We start from the raw sequence: 21444 nt of genomic DNA on the forward strand, positions 1-21444 counted from the left end.
AGAAAATGTTTTCTGGGTTTTGTGACCAACTAGAAAATTATCTGATAAAAATATTACTTTTAGTATTAGTATCCACAATGACACTATGGATACTAAGTTAACCTGTCAGACTTCATTAAATTTGAAACAGCACAGCAGGTATGGATCAGGACTCTGCTTTGTCTCACACAGCAATGGAGTTTCTGAGCTTTTCAGATCCTTAAAGCTGTTTTAACTGGATCATCAAACTGTAGCCTGAAGCTGTGCACAGACATTTTTCTCTAGATCCAGCAGCACCATGGGAGTGGTTGATGTCTTCCTTCCTATGCCCTGCTGGAATCTGGCGTTTCATACACAGACACACACATGCACAATTTGCCAGTTCATCTGCTTGTGGCTTCCATTTAAAAATGATAGGCTGAACACTGCAGCAGACCTTTGCTAAGCTGTATGCATTTGATGAGTTGGGCTGAGAAGATATTTGGATGGTTGGTCCAGGTGTTAGATTGAGAAAGTCAGCAACCTCCAGTTCAAACAGGCCAGAAGGGTTTAGAGAGTGTCCAAAGTAATGGCAGAGGAGATGAGGAGCAACTCTGTAAGATTCATATTTCTCTTACCCCTGTACACTGGGTGGTGTTTTGTAAAAACAAAGTTAGAATTAACTTCCGTAATAAGAAAACTTGTCTGCTTTTGCTGTTGCACTCAAAAGATGCTTCTGTTTCCTCTTTTTTTCTGAAAGGTTAGGTGAAGTATAGGCAATCTTCTGGAGGCTCTTATGTTTTTTATTTCTGCCCCACCTGTGTTGCCTGTACAACCGCATGTCCTTGTTATATGCGTGATCTTAACTCTGTTCTTCATACCTGCCTGTTCTCTTCCACAGGAATAGGACTACCAAAGGGATAACCTTATGTCATTCATGTTTGCAAGGCCCGAATACCCTCAGAACATCAGGATCCTAAATATGAATGTTTAGTCTCTTGCTATTTCTTATATGGCCTGGGGATGCTCCAGTTATTACAGTAATATTATTATTACTACTGAAAATAAATATCATGAAAGTTAATATCAGCTTACAATATCTATTCAGCTCCACTCTGTGTGGGAGAGCTTTGTGCAGCTAACATCCCTTCAGGGAGTTTATATTAGATTGATGAGAGAACAGAGAATTACTTTTTGTCTGGCTTATAATACGCTGATTATGAAAAATTCTGGCCAGGACGATCTAGTGTTTTCAGTACTGCAAAGAGACTCTGGAGTTTGTTAAGAGGGTGTTCTCATCCATCCTGCTGGAGAAAAGCAAGACCGTTTTTAAAAGATAAAAATAAAAGATTATTTAAAGTTTGCGTTGCTCAGCTATTCTGCTTGAGACGCTGTCAAGCTCTTTCTACTGCTGAGAGAGGCTTGACCTTCAAGTATCAGTTCTCTCTCTACCAAAATACTAAATCCATACAGTTTCAATATCCTTGTTGCACTAGGTATTATTCTCATTTGGGATTTTGTGTACTTCTGGTCTAGACCTTCCACTGATATAAATTCACTGTTGATATCAGCGGGAGGATATTGACTTACACCTGTGAAGAATTTGTAGGTTAGTTTTGCATTCTGGCATGTACTTTGACTTGCTGTGGGAGAGATTCTGTTGTTGTTGCCCAAGATAAACTTCCTTTTTTCCCTTCAACTCTTCCATTTCTTGGGAGATATAGCCCCCATACACTGTACATCTACTCATTCATGTGTCTGTGTTACCCCTGCCCCTTGAGCTGTGGTAAGCCTCAGTGAAACCTTTGGTTTCTCATAACAGAAGTCTCTTGTGTCATCGGCTCAAGCTGTTCATGGGTGACGTCTACAGACAGTTTTGGAAAACCTGACTGGGTGTTATCTTCCATTGGTGTCCTGGTGTCTCAGGAGAGGCAGCAGCTGCTTCTGGAAAACAGTTCCTCCTGTGGAGATGTTGAAGGTAGGCAGCATTACAGTTCCCCTCAAATGGATATCTACTTTCTCCCAGCTGTGGTTGCAGCTGTGGGTGGCAGCAGCAGGAGTTAGCAGGCTGAGGCCTCAGGTCCATGCAACTAAAAGTGCCACCTTTTAAAAGTGCTGGTTGTGGTGCAGTACTCCTAAAGGTGCTGTCAGTGCCCAAGAGCCAATAAGAGCCATGTAATGCATGTATGCTGCCCAAGTTGTGCATGTATGTACCCTGTAAACAGGTAGCCTCATTATAAACTCATTTTGTATCTCCCCATTTTGGGATAAGCTACTTTTGCTTACAGTAACTGGATTTTTCTTAGGAAACTCAACCCTTTACAAGCCAGAGCTGGCTCCAGGTCTGCTGTCTGACTTGCAAAGACTTTGCCTTTTGTTTTGTTGGAGATGTCTTCACTTTGTTTGGTTTCTTCTCATTTCTTCTATCACTTCTTTACCTAAACCACTAATTTTTACTTTATTCTCCTTTCTCTCTTATTTTTTAGGGGTTTGTGCATAGTCCTCTCTTTTATTCTCATGATTCTTTTCTTCAAACTCCTTATCCATTTTCCTCTTATTATCGCTCTTCCATCCACACTGTGTGTCTCTTGTTTTGTTTTGTTTTTCTCTCCTCACAGGGGACATTTTCCTTCTGAACACCAATAGACTCCCAGATAGATGTGAGTTCAGCCTGCATAGTCCCATCCTGCTCGGGAGCTTGGACTCTTGCTTGCTGGAACTGGCCATTTGTTCACAGGATGCTGTTCCTCTCCTTCAGAGGTTCACAGTTGACATTGGATATGTGGAGACAAACAAAAATACAATGATTTCTCTGAGAGTTGGCCATGAGGAGAATGCTGGGTAAGACTATCAGTTTTCAACTGTTAAGCCTTTGAGTTGCAAGATAGAGTGGAGTTCCTCCAGACTGCTGTTTATTAGCTGTTTATCTCCCTTCTTGAGATCACTGCTGCTATTAGAGAAGAAAGTGAAGGTAGAACTCTCGGGACTGAAGGACACAGCTTCCTGACAGAATGTCCATAATAGACCCAAGTTTTGTGTGTCCCCTTTCCAAAGAACACACTAGCTTAGGTCTCACTCTTCTTCCCTCACATTTAGAAGGGTGAAGAGTGGTTTACTCTCCCATTGATGCTAGAACTACAGCTGTAAAATGCATTCAGTCCAAAGACTGACTTGGCAACATGACTGATATCTCTAAGGATTCATTGTTACAAGGGTCACAGTTCTCATGTTAAGGTGGGGTTACTTTTACCTCTCTAGTAATTTCATCCTTTCTAGTAAGTTCAGAAGCATCCACTTTTGCTTCATTTGTAGAGCTCAGGGAAGGGAAAAACTGGGGCTAGAGGTAAGAAGAGGTGAAGGAAAATAAAAGAAAGTGCTGAAGTCCCAGATCTTGTCCTCTATTCCCTTTGATCTTGCCAACATTTTACTTTTTCATTCCTGTGTGTAGCAGAATGCAGTAAGGAGGAGAAATGGGCAAAGAGAAAATATCACAACAGGAAAAGAAGGAGAAAAGTCCACGTGTCATCTAATTTTGCCATTTTCCATGTGCTTGTTTTTCCTTTGCTCCAATCCAACTTGTAAGAACCTGGGTCAGACACACAACAGAGTTTTTTATTTCCATCACTTGACTGACTCCCATGGAGAACTTAAGCATTAGATCCCAGTTCTTGTTTTCTTTGAATTCTTTGGCATTCCCCAGGCTACCATGGAGATCTGTAGCCAAGAGTCCCAGTCAGCCAAAGATAGCAGAGTTTGACTAAAAAAACTTTTTTTTTCAGATCTCTCGCTCTCTGTGACTCTCTCTCTCTCTTGTTTTTATCTGTTACTCAGTTCCTTCCTGACTACTCCTTCCCCATCTTCTTGCCAATTTAATGGGGAATCTGTTGCATTTTCTGGGATTAGTTTCTAATGTCCTTTTTTAATTACTCAAAGCTGCCTTTGCTGCTTTGCGTATTTGACAGACTTCTGCAACTGCAGCTGCAGCTCCATTCCCCTATGTAAACTCATAAAATACCCTTTCGCTACTCCTAGCTGGCCAGACCAGGCTTTGCAAGCAATCGCTGCAGTGTCTCTGGAATGGATCATAGATGTTGTTTAGCAGCTTATTTGAGCATTGCAAAACAATTTTAAGTGAATCAAGATTACCATCTCTCTAAAAGTGACAGCATTTAGTTTTATTAGAATGGAGTTGACTTTACTGGAAGTTGGCATAGACACTGGTATTACTTTTCCTTAGTAGGTGAAATGAAACACCGGTAAGCTCAGAAAGTTTACTCTTCAGATTTTAAACATGGATGGTGACCGAGTCCTGTTAGAAATCAAGATAGAATGGAGGGATAGTAAAGACACGAACCAGAGACAGGAACCATGTTAGATCAAACACCCTTTCTTTTCCTCCTCATTACAGGGAAGCTCTTTAAAATCAGAAATTTTAATTCAGAAAAAAAAACTGATCATGCAGGCAGGGCAGAATTTATTTCCAACAGAGTGATTGAGCTGCTTCTTGCTAGGCAGGTAGCCCAAAATGAACATTCTCTCCATGACTAAGATTTTAATAATATTGGTTGTTAAGAAGAGAGATCACCCTGAAGTGTTGTCACTTTACAGGGTCTTTCCATACCGAGTGGAATTTCTACAAGCTTTTCTGTGTCAACCAAATACTGCTGCACAATTTTGAGCAGAACAAGAAGGACAATGAGCGGACAACCCTGAGATAGATGCCTATGTGTAGTACATAGTGTAAACATTGACAATTACCACTAAGGGATTGTCTTGAGATCAGAGTAGAAATTTAGACACAGAAAAAATGCTAGGTGGCACTTTTTTCAGATAATCAGGTACTCCAGAAAGTCCTGCTTCAGTCCCTCTTGTCACCTCTTAATTCCATGATCAAGCTATACTTCATCATAAACTTCAGCTGCACCAGACTACTTCAGTGAACTGTCTTCTTTCTGGACCTAGAAATCTTCTCCTGATGATGTTTTCTCCTTCAGGATGCATCAGCTAAACAGTTCTCAAAAGCTTAGATATATGTGTAAGAGAAAGTTGCTGACCGTCCTGTCCACCTCACTAACTACTAGGATTTATCATTATATTGGTAGTATTGAAGCTGCCACTATTTTTTTCATACATACACCCGAAAAAATAAAGAAACAGATGGACCTTCAGCACCATGTCCTCTGAATAAGTTGGACAAAGTCACAAAGTGACAGTATTTACTGTTATATACCACATCTGTATGTTATTGGTTTTCTGAGTCATTACCATTAGAGGGAGACCAGCTCAGGGAGTGAGGTGTTTGAAATTCTATGTATTTACAAAAAAATATATAAAATTATATTTTTTATTATGCCCATAAAGCTCAAAATCAAGAGCCTGCAACCTTGCTTACAAGTCCAAGTCTTCTTTGTCTGGCACTTAGCTCACAAAGGTGTCTTTACTTTCTCAGGGTTGCAGTTATGGTGCTTGTTCAGGTTACATCTAAGGTCTTTTTTACCTTTATTTTTTTTTTTACACTTTCACTATTTTGTTTATCCCACCTTTTCATCTTTACCACACAGTTCCAGAATCAGCTGCAGCTGAAAATTCTTGAGTCCTGCGAGTTTTTGAATGGTTTCACGTGTTTGCGTTTGTTGCGGACCACAATTATTTCAGCGTCGTCAGCCAAAACTATTTCAGTAAGGAGCTAGTTTCTTTCAACTTAAGTCCTCACACTGCAGTGAAAATAAAAAACCATCATTTGGAGCAGGGATAGTATCTTCCCTTTCTGTGGTTGATAAGCCAAGGTGATTTCATTTTGTTTTCATTCTGAAATATAATGCACTGGCCACGGTCATCTTAGTAGGTCTGAAAACAAAAAGTTCACAGCCATGTGCACACATGGGTTTTCAGTTATCTAACCTCACAAAACTTTATTTCTTAGTTTTTTGTCTTCTCCTTTTTTTGGAGGGGTGGCAGTGATAAAATTCTCCACCACCTTCTGAGACACTTGTAGAAACTTGCTATTTTTGACAGTTCTCTTCTACTAGTGTGGTTGTTTTTATCCACAAAAGTTATTTAACTTCTCCAACTGTACAGATGACAAGGGAGTAGTCTGCTAAGTGTCCTCAGAAAATGCCTAATGCATACTGACAACAATGAGCATAGCTGTTTCAATTAGAAAGTGTATCTAGAAAAGGTGAGGCTGTTCAGCTGTTACATAAGACTATGATTTCTGAACACTAATCTGGGAGTATGATTTAGTTAGTGTCCCTCATGCCTCTGTTGAACTTGCACCCAAAAATACACTGGGTCAAAAAATAACCCTCTAACTGGTTGGTGAAGGCAAGAGAGATACATATGTATTCTGCTCTCTTATCTATTTTCTTTTAAATGCAATGGTTAGAACTGGATGCTTGTGAGGACCTACAGACAACAGCTTCCTGTATGTAGAAAAGTAATGTAAACCTCCTAATTTTTATGTTAACTGATTGAGTCTAGAAGCATCTACAATACACAGCTTTGTGCAATAACCCATGCAGTGAGTCCCTCTAATTTAGAAAATGTTTCAGCTTTCCTGTTCTCCTTTATTGTATTTTTCACTCTTAACAAGAAATGGTTATTCTTTATATTAAATCTTTCTTAAAATTAGTCCTCAGTTACCTTTATTGGATGTAGAAAGCCATGGCATAGAAAGGATTGGTAAGGAGAGGGAGGAAAACATTTGTTCAACCGAGGAGATTGAGAGGTTAATGAAAACCAAAAGTTGAAATCACAAATCAAAAGTTGAAATTAGAAGTTTGCAGGGTGAATCTTGAATTCTCTTGCCTTAAGCATTAAGTGCTTTGCAACTCCAAACTTTCTATCCATGCAAATTTCTCAAAATTATGTCATACCCTGGTAGCTCTTCTGTGCATACAAATCAATTTTAACATCTCTGTTTACAAGAAGAGTAATATTACCTCATTATTTGAGATCTGGCTTGACACAAAATCAATAGTAAAATTATTGCCAAGCTTGGCTTATCTGGAAGCCTGCTGCAATGATCCATCTTCTGCTAGATCAGCAATGGGCTTCATTCCTGATTCCATTAAGAAAATTACATTGGCTCTGACTAGCCTGTTTCAATAGTGGGACCAAGAAGGAGAGGTGTAATTATTTACAGCATTAGAAATCTTGCTGCAGTTGGATCTAGGGGTGAGGCTTTCTCTGAAGGGGAATACCTTGATGATGACACGACTCCTTACACAGAAGTACTGTGTGATTCAAAGCTACTTGTCATTTTTGCAGTCTCTGGATGCTTGAGAGCTTTTGCTATGGTGTTATAAATAGAGCAAATTCCAATACCAGAGATACTTCAGTGCAGAACTAGAATGTTTCATGGAATCTTAGGGCTCTGACTCAGAAGAGTGGCCAATTCACAGCAGTAGTAGTTAAAGATGGTGGCCTTACTCTTCTACCAGTTGCCACAGTTCTCCCAGCAGAGATGATACAATGGTTTGGTCTTCCCAATTCATGGTATTTCAGAGGTTGGTCTATTGACTTAGATGACTAGTAGTTTTGATTTGTTTTGATATTCACAGCAAGTTCCAAAGGGTCTGGTTCATAAAGTATATAGGATAAAGGTGCAGGAGCTGAGCTAGTCATTGCTTTCAGGTGTGGGGCTCTTTAGTTGCTACTACTAAATGTAACACTGTGAATCAGAGGCTGTGTGCTAGGGGTTCCTGCACTCAGGGGTATGTTTACACTGGCAATACTGTGATGTCTCAGCTGGAGGGGTGGATTGTAACTTGGTAGAGGTTATGCCTCAATGCTTGGAAAGTCTTGTATGCCTAATGGATAAATTTAAAATGTTTTAAGACTGTCTTTACCTTTAATGGCTCATTGAACCAATTTGATAAAGGCCCATTCATTTTTGTGGTCAACAGGATGCAATAGGGATATGAAAAAAGCTGTGTCATGTAGCAGAAGTGATTCAGTTCTGGGTCAGTGCCAGATGGTCTCAGATGTTGTCCCACAGTGTGGTGGGAGGGGATATATTTATAAGAGTGTTCATGTGATATATAAAAAATGAAGCAAAGCAGTTGTTCTCCTTTTTGGGGGGAGTAGAGATTGTGCAGTTGAAATTCGTACATTTCTGAAGTTGAGTTAAATTATATTGAACTATTGAATATATTATGGTGAATATGTTATAATAATTGAATAAATTATTTTCAATTCCAGATGACCTTAGGGTATTTGTGGGTAATTACGTGTGTGTACAATGGTGAAAGTGAAAGGTAGGTGGATGCCACAGAAGGGATAGTAAGAAACTCTATCCAGAAAAAGGTACACAATTGGTTTGTGAAGGGAATAATGCAGGAAAGGGTGATAAAAATTAAAGTTGCTTTGGATTTTTTGCAAGTTGCAAATGAGTTGGTCTGTGATTTTTGTATTGAGTCCAGTAGAGATGTGTTTGTAATCTGGATGTTGCCTTCTAATGTATTTCTAGTGCAGGATGAGGGTTAGATGATTACTTCATGTAGCTAAAGGCATTTCCCAAATGAAAAGTATTACTAGGAGCAAAGCTTGAACAAGCTATCTTAACACTTAATGCCTTCTTATCACCCCACTGGCACTAACTTAGGTCGCTTGTCCAGTATAGCCCCACCAACATAAGCAGTGTGTACAAATGGGTAAATTTATCTCCATATGGAGAAAGAAAAGAGCTTAGAGCAAGGATTCTTTTGTCACTATCCTTGCTACAACCCTTTTACAAAACAATAACATACAGTTTTAACTGTATTTTATTGTTTTGTTAACATGAGGTACAAGGAGAATTTTTGAAAATAAAAATAAAGTAAAAATCTTTTTAATAATCCTGCTGTATTTTTTAAATGACCCCTGGATACCCTGACTTTGAGTGAGGTATTTCAAAAATTCCCATTTTATCTCTCTCTCTAGTTTTTGATATTTGATAACCATCTTTAAAATTAGAGTGCATGGTACCAACTGTCTTTCCATGAACTGTCACAAGTTCAGTTTTACAGTTGAGAAACTTTCATAGTCTAGAGCCTATGGCATTTGTTCTGTAGTGAAATGTAAATGGCCAGAGCAATCTGCATTTCTTGAACACCACTTCTTTTCTCTCCCTTGCTATGTGAGTGCATTGTAGTTTGTTAAGGTGGGAAATTAGATAGACAACACACAGGAGAAGCATCTCATTCCTGACACAACCCAGAAACAGTCAGGGCCAGACACTTCCAGAGCATACAATGTCAGTGTTGGCTTGAGGAGATCTAGAGACTTGTGCAGCTGTGTGGTTGATCTATACTTTCAAGAGCAAACAAAACATAACCATGTATGTGGAAAGCACATATTGGGGTGGGAGGTGTCTGAAATTGATGATAATTTAAGTACCACTTAAGAATCATTGGGAATGGTTGGATCTTTTCATTATTAGCAATAGGTTCTGCAGCAAAGATAACCTAACGTGAGTGTGTTAGGCTGAACATTACTTGTTTTATAGTAATACCCATTTGTAATGTTGGTATTTACATTCATTGACCTGTTTCCCACACGGATACTATTACTTCTCTTTGGTACAGTGCAAAATCTGTATGCTAGAGACTCCATGGATTTTAGTGTTCTCTGCTATATCTATAGCATTTTGTCGTCCTCTAGGATGAAGTGGAAATACCTGGTGGCCCAGATTGGACGAATAGAAAGACCTTTTAAAATCACCCTGCTATATTCAAACTGTGAAGCACAGGAGGCTGGAGTACTGGCAGTGGGCTCCTTGCAGCTCAGGAACTGCTTTCATGGTATGCTGCAGTACTGGCAGGTTTGGAATAACCAAATGCATCCTCACCAAAGTGGATGAGTGTGATGAGGGGTAGTCAGACAGGACTTAAATGAAAGCTGAGTCTCCTGTGGGATTTCTGGGAGTGCTTACCTGTCAAGGGTCACATTTGTATGTATATTATGTATATACTTAAATGTAAATGCATTCCAAAGGCAGGGTTGAAACTTGGAATTATAGAACTAAAGTGATCCTCTCTGCTTTTCAGCTTTGCTTTGCTTGATCTTTGTATGGGAAAAACAACCCCAAAACAACCAAACCCAGGGCTTATGCTGCATTCAGCAACAAGGGTGAAAAAAGTCTTTACCTAGATTATTGCAGCATTTAATATTTTTATTTCTTAAATAGTCAAGAACAAAAAACTATCCTGTGTCACCAAAGCCCTTTTCATACTTGGACTTTTTCTTCCAAATCTACAAAGGAAACAAACACTGATCTGCATTCCATGGGTCTGTTTGCTACTGCCGGGTTGAGAATTTCTGTCTAAAATAAAAATAACTGGAATGTAACATTTTCTCCAAAGTACTGAGTGCTCATCTCAGACCTCGGTTTTATCTGGAGCTTACAGTTTTGTTGTGAATGTCATGCAAATGATCCTCAATAGCTGTGCAGAACCTTGCTGATGTCATTTAGGCTTCTTGGAAGTGTGAGAGTCTGTTGGCACAGGCAGCCTTCAGGTTGGAGACATAATCATCATCACTTCCTGGATTTCATTCATTAATATGGTGTTATTGCCTCTGTTTTGGAGACTCTGTAGAAACAGCTTGGAATGTAATATAAAAAAAAACACTTTTCACAGAGCTGTTTCATAATATATTGTGAGACTGGTTTTGATCATATTAGAGATTTAATTGTATTGCAACCATTAATCTTTTAATTTAAATAATGCTCTATTTTTAATATATTTTTCGACAGTCCTGTAGTTTTGAAGGGATGCATACAGCCTGAAGTGCTGTGCTCTCAGTCTCTAAATAATGATGCATATATCTATCACAACACAGTGTCATGAAAAAATACTATTTCAGACTGTGTACCTGGATGGCTGCAGAAGTGTTCTTTTCTCTTTCTTCTGCAATTGATTCCCTAACTTCTGCATTTTTTCCAGAGTAGTAATAATCCCAGTGGATCTGGTGTGCAGAGCTCTGATAAAGGGCAGCAGGTCCAGAGGAGAACTACACAAACCTGCCAGTCCATAACAGACCTGTGCACAGATGCATCCACACAACAGGCTGGCTGCATTAAGTCACACTTTTGGGAAGTATCAGAGTTAAAAATTGTGTTCAGCCTGGTTGATGGGTACCTGTGCAGTCAGTCAAATGCTTCCAGAGTATAGCTGACCAGACTAACTAGGGTGCATGAATAAAGTTCCTGCACAGTAAGCCAACTTGCTGGCAAAGCAGCTATCTTCACAGGCTGGATGCCACAGCTGGAAGCCAACACAGGAGTGCTCATGAAATGTGTTAAATTAGTTACACTTGAGTCTCAACAGGGCATAGCAATGTGCCTGCCAGGACTGGAGCTAAGTGAGTATCTCTGCCTCCTGCCGCAGTGTCATGCAGCATGCCACAGCTGCCTGGCAGGTGCACAGTCATGTGTGCAGAACTGAGGAGCACACCGTGGTAGAAAACTGTAAGATCCTTCATTTAAAAAAAAAAAAAAGTTGTTGTCTAAAGATAGCACAAACACAACTGAAGCAGCACATGAGAAAGAAAGGACCAATAAATTTGGTTGCCATGAGAGCTCAGGTGATCTGCAGGAATGTCATTCTGGATAGAAACCTACATAAAAAAGCAGAGATGAGTATAATTTATCATCCAAAGGACAGTTTCTGAGGTCCTACATGAGAAGGGTGATATTCATGAAGGGTCACATTCTGTCAACTCATCTCATCTCTAATCTTCTTTCTCTTTTATTTTCTTCCATTAGATAAAGAAAATCAAGACCTTTTTATATATGACAAAGGCTCCACCTTCCCCTGCCTTCATGGAGGCTGTGTCAGCCACCTACAGATCTGTGAATTCATCAGTGACTGCCCTGCCAAAGAACAGGAAGGAGAGAGATGTGGTGAGTATGTGGCATGGCAGTTCATGGGAACCTTCATCCCAAAAGAAGAAATAATTTAGAGTGAAAAATAAATTGATTTTATCTCTAGATTAATTCAGTATTTTACCTCCTGAATTAATTTGGCCCACTTACATTAATTGGATACCCATATTCTCTTTGAAATCACCCTAAATGGAATAAAATGGATTATATTTTTTGATTGGTTTGAGTTTTTAAATATTGCAGGAAGGAGCTAAATGACCTGCCTTTCATAGTTATTGCTACTTCAGTGAAAGGCAAAACCTTATTTAGATGTCTGCAGCTGGTTGAGCATTTCCTTTTGGACCCAAGATCTAAACCCCCCCTTCTGTGGAAGGTTCTGATCATCTTTCCACTGTCAGTCACCAACAACATCGTAAATCTGTCCTTCCAAGATCCCAGTTCAAAGTCCTTGCACATCAGGACAGAGAAATCCTCTGACAGTATATGTAGCTCTGAGAAGCATAATTTAGCTTTGTTGCAAGTACAGTAGCAGAGATCTAAAATAATCTGTTGATTTGCCTTCCTTTGAGTGGACAGAGAAAACTGTGATTCCTACAATGCCATATGCAGCAAGGCCTTTACAAACATATGGCAGTGCCTTATCATTCCTTAGATTATGGGAGCTGCAGTTCTGCACAGTACCTAGACTAGAAAGCATGGTAAAGTCTCAAATATTTCCAGAAGCAAAGTGTTGGCTTTCTGATGGTGACTCTGGAAATAAACAAATGAGATGTGTTTTGACATTGAGAAACTGTGTAGCATAGGTTGGGTAGCTTGTAGTGTAGGTTGGGTAGCTTGGACAACCGCAATGAGTTTTCTCTTTTTTTTGTTTGTGTTCTTCCATAACCAATTTTCTCCTATTTTCCTATTTTTTCTTATTCTCAATTGTAGACAGTCTCCCAGAGGGCTCACACTGCTCTTTTGAAGAGGGTCCATGTGGCTGGACACTGAATGAAACTACAGGATCTCCTTGGTCTATTCAGGGCTTTTCTGAAATGATTCAAGACGACTTATTCGTAGGGTCTACCTTGCAAGCCACTGGTGGTAAGTTCCTCATAGTTCTCTCTCACACTCTCTGTGCCTACATATACACAATAGCCTTGAACTTAAGTTTTTTTAATTAGTTTAAAAATTTTGGCACCATTGCCAAATGAACTTTAGCATCAGTATTATCTATAACAACTTTAAATATACCTAAAATTAGCTTTTGAACTTGGTTCAAAACTTATATTAAACAAGTTCCACAACAAAGTTAACACAACTATGAGAGACTAGGATTCTCCTCCACTTTAAAAAATTATCTAAGGAATTTTCTTCTCTCTGTGTAACTTCTTTCTACCTTCTTATTCTTATGAGCTATGCAACTGCAGAGTACTTCAGCAGCAATATGATAGCTGTTGCATCACAAAATAAAAATCACCCAACAGAACTAGGCAGCTTGTGAAAACAAATCTTTTGAAGACCCTTGCCACACTCCACCACTGGATTAGGAAGAACATCACATGTAAGCATATCCCAAGTGATCATACACATTCACTGCCATAAAATACCACAGTAAAAAAAGAGTCAAAGCATTCCCAGAACTGCAGAACCATCAGCTTGGTAATTAAGAAGGAGGGAAGCCAGACTCTCACATATTCAGGATGAAAGTCAGAAGCGCTAACACACATGAGTCTTGTCTCACAGTTCCCTGTCAAAATGAAGGGTGCCCATATGAGTGTCCTGTTTGTCTCTTGAGAACAAAGACTGCAAACAGCCCAGTGTTTGTCTCAGCAAGAGTCATTGATGCTAATGGTATAGGAATTTGGGCTGTAGATTGATGTGAGCCCCTGTATGGGAAGAACTTGAGTGGTATCTGAGGTTTTTCAGCCATGCTTACGCTTACACCTACGTTTACCTGCATTTATGTACCTACATTAACAATAATGATGTTAAATTATTTCAAGAGATTACACAAGAAATCAAAAGATTATTTTGTCTTCTCTGATTCACTTTTATGTTCACAGGACATTTCCTCTACCTGCGAGCAGACAGCACTCAGACGAGCGGTATGGCTAAGGCTTACAGTACCAGCTTGCCTGCCAGTATTGCCACTGAAGGCTACCAGGTATAGCACTCTGTCACCACCTTTGTGGAGTAAATCATCAGGCTGTAAGCACTATTTGCACAATAACCCACTATCCTGTCCCTCTGCACACCCTGCAAAACTCTGGAAAGCAGAAGACTTGGATATACTGCCTAGCTAGCTACTAGTTGAGAACTGGAAAGGAGATGTAAAGTGCATCCCCCGTAAGGGAAGGCAGGAGTCCCGAATCAGTTACTCACTATGGAAAACTCCCCAGCCTACCTGTACCAACTATTCCTCTGAAAGGTAGCCACAGCTGGAAGTGTGTGGGCTAGCCTTGATTTATAGCAAAGGGAACTGGTTGGTAGGGCTGTTGAACCATTCACTGTACCTGCTGCTGAGACTTCTCTTCATAAATTCTGCAATACTTTTGTAGGAGTTAACAAACTTGACAGTTTCACTGAGGACAGGAGTGTGAAGTTAGAAGGCATTAGATTTTCCAGAAATAGACGAAGATAATAAACTTCTGTTCACATTCTTCAGGAATTTCAAAACATAAGGGCAACCTGACCTGGATAAAATCACATAAGTTGTCTTCAGCCCATATCTTTACAAAGAGGTTTGGGCAGCTCTGAGATGTTGGAATTAAAACTATTAAATATTATTATAGTTATAACACTTAGGAAAATTAAGCTGCAAGTTTGAGCTGGAGTCTTGCTAGGGAAAAAAGAGAAAGCTTTGATGCCTCCTAATTAGAGCTGGGAAAAGGAATACAGTGCAGGTGCCAGAAATGTAGCTTCAGCATTTATATTTATTTATAAATCCAGGTCATGTCTTCTGGCTAATTCCAATAAAATAAAATATGCTTGGAGATAGCTTTACAAAATGAGGAGAGGAGAAGCATTAGCTGTTGGTTATTGTGTGGAGGTCACAGGAGATTTGGATCCATTCTCTCCTCCATTGGCAAGGATTTGAACCCACATTTCAGGAGCAAGGAACTTCCTGTGGTTGTGCTTTGCTCCTTTTCTTGCCCATACCAGAGCTCTCTGTAATATGAAGAACAGCTGAGCATTCAAAGCAATAGCAGAAATGACAGTTTTCTCCTGCTTTGCGGCAAACTGGTGGTTGCTCAAAAAAGAGAGGAATGAGTCCTGCTTCAAAATATTCTGTAGCCTGGTGATCAGGTTGTTCACTTGTCATATGGGTGCTACAACAGAGAGGGTGCCTATGATTTGGAGCAAGTATATCTACTGAGGTTTCCTGCCTGTAGGGGAAATACCCCTCATTTCAGGGGTATTTGGGGTAGGACAGCTCTCCCCTTGGAGAAGGTGATAACAAGGAAACCAGTGCTCTCACTCCCAGATGGTGTCTGAGGCCATGGATAGTTGTCAGTGGCTAAAGAACAGCTGTCCAATAGGAGTGTCAGCAGGGTGAGAAATTAAGAAAATTAATGAGAAATTAAGAAAATTCTATGATAGCAGTGCTGTTAAGTTATACACAATCAATGAGTGGGGGCTTAGTGATCTCTGTGATTAAACAGTTTGACCCAGGATCAGAGGTTTGGTGTCTTAAATCCCCAGGGAGGGGAGAAGTGACTACTTTTCCTTTTTTGTCACAGGTTACTGTTCTTTCCCTCTTCTTCCTTTATTACAGATCCAGTTCTCAGTGCATGTATTTGGCAGCTACAATGGTACTGTCTCCTTCTCTGTCAAGGAAGAAATAAAGGGAGCTCCAGTCATTTTGCCAATGTGGGAAAGGGCAGGGAGCTGGAGTGACCACTGGTTTCTCATCACCTTACCAATGCCAGTGCTTCAGAACCGGTAAGAGCTCCACCATCAGCATCCAGGGTTATCCCTATAGATTTAGTAAATTGTTACTGTCTTTATGGTGAAGTGTCTTCTTTCAGGGCCATTTCAAGTGACTCTGCTTACTCAGAAAGTATAAGTGCATATCTTTGTGCGCACACAGAGCTCAGCTCAACACAAGCCCACATCATGTGATTGCACTTCTGTGCAGCCTCAAACAGTACTTAGGTTTTGGGAATAGGAAGCATCTGTTCTAGAAACATTTTACCAGTCTGAGAAAGCCAGTATATTCACAGGGGCAAAGTGCTCCCAATAGGTAAGCAGCTATATTAGCATAGCTGCACTTTGTACTCCCATAGTAAAAAAAAAAGTCATGTCAGTCAAATGGATGGTAAACCCACAGTTTAGCCAATACCACTGTCTAGTCTACGATCTATGTCAGTGCAGCCTAGGCAGCTGGAGATCATTTGTTGACACATCACTGATGCAATAATCTTAGGAAAGACTGTTGCCCAAATTAGCCTTGCACTCAAGTTTTCAAGGGTTTAGATGGGAAAATACAGTGCAACATTGGTCTCAAATGAAGTCAAATATTGAAGATTCAAAGAATTTCAATGCGATCTAATTTTATTCAGGTATTTCTCCTCCCTCACCCAGTGTCACTCCATCTCAAGCTATGTAGCTGGTGTTGGCAGCTGGTTATTTTGCACAACAGGAACGTGTTTCCAATTTCTCCAATCTGTTGTTTTTCATCTTCCTCAGGAAGGCCTCTTTCACATGAAGCTTAAGACAAAAAAAAAGTCCAAGTCTATACACATACTGAATACTATAAATGGAAATATATCTACCCAATATTGGTAATAAATAATGTCTCAAAACTTCATGGAATAGAAGGTGTGAGGAAATTCCTTTTACCTTCAAATATTCTTTGCATCTTTGTGAAAAAGGCTACGGTATTTGGGTCTGGAAGTGATAGAGAGAGAGAGGGAGAACATTTTTTTACCCTCTTTCTGGTTTAATTGCATGATTACCTTTGCTCTCACTATTGTCATGTGTTCATCATATGCACTTTTCCCATGTATTATTCTTTTAGGGTAGGATTGGTCTACCTGCTAGCACTGTATTTAATATTCTTCTCTGGAGCCCTGTGGATTAGCATCTGTTTAGTTATGTATATGTAAAGTATGACCCGTGAATTTGTCCAGAACAGGTCTTTTCCTAAGGCACTTTCATGTGGACCTATCCACAGCAGAGACCATGGGGTTCTTCAGGGGTATTTAAGACCATCAGCCTCCTCTCATATATGGTCCCTTACGCTTGTTTCCCAAAGCTTCCAATTCCTGTATCAATATTTAGTTCTGATACTAGGCATGGAAGTGTCAGGGATTAAAAAATTTAGAAGACATTTTCTTAAAATTTTAACAGATTCTCATTGACCTGGGAAAAAAAGTTCATCTCTGCCATGTGACTCTTCCTCAAAAATTTCACATCCCACTTCCAATACCTGGTAGCACAGAGCACTTAAAAATTTACCAGCATTTTTGAGCATGGTCAAAACGATGAGCCCCTGCATTATTTCATTCTCAACACTAGCAAAACCTTTTGACTGCTAGAAAAGTCATACCAAATCACCCAAAATAGAAAAGTTCAGCCTAAATTGCTTTAAGGTTAGTGAACCTGCAAACAATTGTAAACAGAGATGTATAATGAACATCGTTGTACAATCTTAGTACAGTTTGGTATAAACCTTCATGAATTACTTTTCTGCACATTTATGGGTGCTGTCAGCTTTCTGTGGTAATACAAACTCTAGCAATGCTGTACTTAGGGGAATTTTTAGTGCTGTCACATTGTTTTTCTGTATCCCAACTCTTCAAGAGACTCCTGTCCTTCTCTTGCTAGAGGGCTATATTTTTCCCTGGTTCCTTAAAGGGATGATAGCCAGTAATAAAATGGGTAGGAAGGCGACAGATCACACAGGGAAAAGGAGTAGACAAGAATTGTAGCACAAATAGTTGCTGGAGCAGGTCCTGAACTTAACGGACCAGATGTAGAGAAGCCTTAGCAGAAGGAATGAGGAAGCCATGGAAGTGATATACAAGTAGTTTTTAGCAAGAGCTTCCTCCAGTTAATTTATTTCTTAGGACAGAAGGAAGACTACAAAGTTTGCCAATCAGCCTCCCAGTTGGGCATCTAACTGCTTGGAAAATTGCTTCTGGTGATCAGCTGGCAAATTCACTTATTTGATTCATACCACACACATGGAAAAAGGCTACTGTCAGAAGAAAATCAAACAGGCAAAAGACCAGACACCAGATAGCTGGAGAATGTAATCTACTGGAGTCAGCAAAATGAGCTCAGTGAGCAGGAACACTGGAAACCCCTCTGGCTAACACAGCACAGAGTTCAAAAGGCAAATTCCTTCCCTTTTTCTGAAGTTATAAGGAAGGGGAGGCATACAGAGCCCAGAGCTTATGAGATGTCTATTTTCATGTACTGGGGGAGGGGGATCATTCCCCAGGTTCCCACTTGTATTCAGCTGGAGCAGAAATTTACCTTGTAGTGCAGTGCCATGGACACTCTTTTGCTCTGCCTCCATGGACCAGATGCAGCAGATTGATCTGACCAAGGGTATAATGTCATATGAGTGCCTAAAGTAAGAAGTAGGCTGTGGTGCTGTATCTATGCCTGTGGATCCTAGAAGTGCCCTAGTTTGGGCTCAGGGTGCTGTGACTCTCTTCCATCAAATGACAGGGGAAATTACTGTTTCAGTTGACTTACATGCAAGGTTTGAAAATGCAAAACTACCTCTAAACCTGCTAATGAAGAGGAGTGTTTCTGCAGGAAGTGGATCTAACAAAAAAATCCCTCTCTAACCCCACAGCTAAAAGAGTGGTCATTCAAGAGACCCTTGATTGCATTCACTGCACCAACACTTACTCCCAGAGTGCTAAGATCCTGTAGGTGTGGATGCTTTCATTTAAGCACAAGGGGTCATTCTTGAATTGGGGTAAGAGCAGCTTATCCCTAAAGGTTTTGATGCAGCTATGCAACATTATCCTGACTGTGGATATCAACCAACATTTGGTTGGTGGGTGGAATACACACACATATTTTAATGCCACTAATTTAGGACAAGTGTGTTCCTAGGCTGAATGATTAATGTGTTAGGCAGGTCAGTGCTCGATCTCTCATAAATCACCATTGACTTCACCAGTGACAGCAGTAGAGGTCCTCTCCATATGCTTTTAATAAACTCTAAATGGAGTGGACATCAGACATCTGTTTATTTCTGAAATTTAATGAAAAACTATTCAGTCCCATCCATTAGAAGGAGATCCTTCGGCCCATTTTCTTTCTTCCTTGTGAATTCAGAATGTAGCAATGCACATGGGACATAACAGAGCTCCTAGGTACGTAACTAACACCTAGTCACAGTGGAAAAAGATGAGACAGCCCAGAGAGCTAACACTTCGGGGAGTTATGGCTGAAATTTAAAATGTCCAGACCTTCTGAAATAAACTCATGCCACCTTGTTGAGTTACACTGCCTGAGGATCAGGCCCAAGACCTTTACATATTCTGTTTAGTTTTTAAACTGTCTCTTTGGGCTGGAAAGAAGGAGATTTTCTTCCCCCCTTCCCTTTTACACACGTCTAATTCCCTGACTGTTTCTGGTAATTTAATATGGATGGTTGTCTGTGTATAGCTACTAGTGGGGGACAGTAGCTTGTATTTCTACATGTGTGCAGACAGCAGGGGAAGTAGGGCTGCCATTCTTGTTCCTCATTAATTGTGGAATTATATGAATGTTGGTTGGTCCTTACTAATGGTTGATGAGCGTCTAAGACATACAGCAAGCCCTTTTGGCTGCTCAGCAGGGCTTGTCTGGAGGAAACATTGGAAATAATGATGATCATGTTTCCATGACAAGGAAACATTGTAATTTTAGGGTTGGGTTGGGTTTAGTTTGGTTTGCTTTGCTTTTTTTCCTCTCCTGCACCTTTGTTTGTCTTCCCTAAAACTTATGTCTTATTGCAAAGGTTTGAACTGCAACTCCTGGCAACCTGGGGCTGGAATTCCCAAGCTGACATTGCTATCGACAATATTACATTTGGACTGGACTGCTTCACTGACGGTGAGCCACAAATGTTGCAGAACCTCTTAAAGAATTTGGGTAGTGTAATCAGCATCCCACAGATCTGTTCTGTTCTGTTCTCCCCACAGCGTGCACATGGATCATTTGTGTTAGGTTAGTCAGCACAATGCCATTTTATCTCAGACCTATTGAAGATTGCAAGTAGAGGAAATTTTATGGTCTATCGGACTCTCCTAGTGCTCTTTTTTTCTCTAAGCTGGGATATCCTGTATCGTATAGTTGAGCCCTACCTGTGTCTTGGCAAGAAACACAAGACTTATTTCTTAGCCCCTAAGTGGAAGGATTACATCACACTGTTCTTTCACAGTCCCTGCTGACCTATGCACCCTGGCAACTGGTAGCTGAAGGGAATTTGTTGAAATCAAAGGGGAAAGTCACCATATTTTAGTGGAGGAAAGGAAGAAAATGAAGGAATAAAGTGACTCTCTGACAATAAAATTTAGATTACTGCAACAAGTTTGTTTTACTCTGTGAGGAGGTGCATTAACTGTCACTGCCAGATATATAACAGCTTTACTTTGCTTCATTACTGTGAACATGACTGACGACTATATATTCCACAGAAAAATGGAGCCATTGCTACCCTTTGAAACATATTAGCAAGAGCTGGATTTTCTTACCAGATAAGAGGAAAGAAGTTAGATACTTGAACCACATGCCAGTAATAGAAATGGCCTTTTTGTCCCATGAGCAAAGACATATGCTCTGTTGTAAAGGAATTGGAGGATAACACTTGAATTGTGATTTCTGTTGCAGACAAAATGTAGATTGGTGGTCCTGTGCCACACTTCATGTGTCACCACACCCAGTGTGTCAGCATTTAGGGTAATAACATGTCCCTGCAGTGGCTAACTGTAACCTAACATAACAAATAGGAAGGCTTATATTAAAACAGATCTGTGTTAAAAGTTCATCAACAAAAGCCCCTTTTCCTTCCCATCCTTTTCTGAATCAATCTCCTGTTCTCGATCCCTTTGTTCTGTGAGCAGAAACCACTTTTCTATAAAATGCTAAGCATGCATATTTTCATTTGACATTAGGAGGTAAAGCTGTTCCTCAATGGTAATGTCATTTGTTCACTCCAGCTCCTTAACAGCCCTGGCTCCCAAACACTTTGGAACCTCCATGCTCACACTTTGTTTTGAAATCTTGAGGAAACTGAAGGGGGTGATTCCAGATGCGCTTGTGCCAGCTGATGTGCACCCAGCTGCTGGAGTTTATTGTCTTCCTGAGAGCAGATACAGCCTCCAGTTTACCCACAGACATTTGGGTCTGGTGTAGGTATGCATCCTTTTGCAAATAGGTGGGGTGTAAATGCCCCTGCAGCGATGTTATCAGAGCTTGTCCGTTAGACTGGCCAAGTTACTCCTTATTTTCAATTGGTATAAATTGTACTGATGTCAAGGAGCAGCTGGTACTTACCCCATCTGAAGGCATGTCCCACAGCTGTGTGAGTCATGCAGAAGAAACACACCACAAAGGAAACATGTTTCTTGGAAGCCTTGCACTTGCCACTGTTCCTTGAATCCTCTGTGCAAATTGATGTTTTCTCA

At 40.2% G+C, this 21444-nt stretch overlaps 1 protein-coding gene across 1 annotated transcript in view; it reads left to right on the forward strand.

The window, feature by feature from the left end:
• LTK (leukocyte receptor tyrosine kinase) overlaps positions 1-21444 on the forward strand; it is a 93090-nt gene that overhangs the window by 44063 nt on the left and 27583 nt on the right. Inside the window, exons 3-10 of the mRNA XM_051791354.1 lie at positions 1781-1936; positions 2577-2799; positions 9601-9740; positions 11705-11842; positions 12755-12907; positions 13870-13970; positions 15582-15748; positions 19776-19870. Of these exons, the coding sequence (XP_051647314.1) occupies positions 1781-1936; positions 2577-2799; positions 9601-9740; positions 11705-11842; positions 12755-12907; positions 13870-13970; positions 15582-15748; positions 19776-19870 (1173 nt within the window). The remainder of the gene's footprint in view (positions 1-1780; positions 1937-2576; positions 2800-9600; positions 9741-11704; positions 11843-12754; positions 12908-13869; positions 13971-15581; positions 15749-19775; positions 19871-21444) is intronic.

Source organism: Manacus candei, unplaced genomic scaffold (assembly GCF_025592945.1).
Source record: "Manacus candei isolate 608988 ecotype Guabito, Panama unplaced genomic scaffold, ASM2559294v1 h1tg000033l, whole genome shotgun sequence".
NCBI classification, from domain to species: domain Eukaryota; kingdom Metazoa; phylum Chordata; class Aves; order Passeriformes; family Pipridae; genus Manacus; species Manacus candei.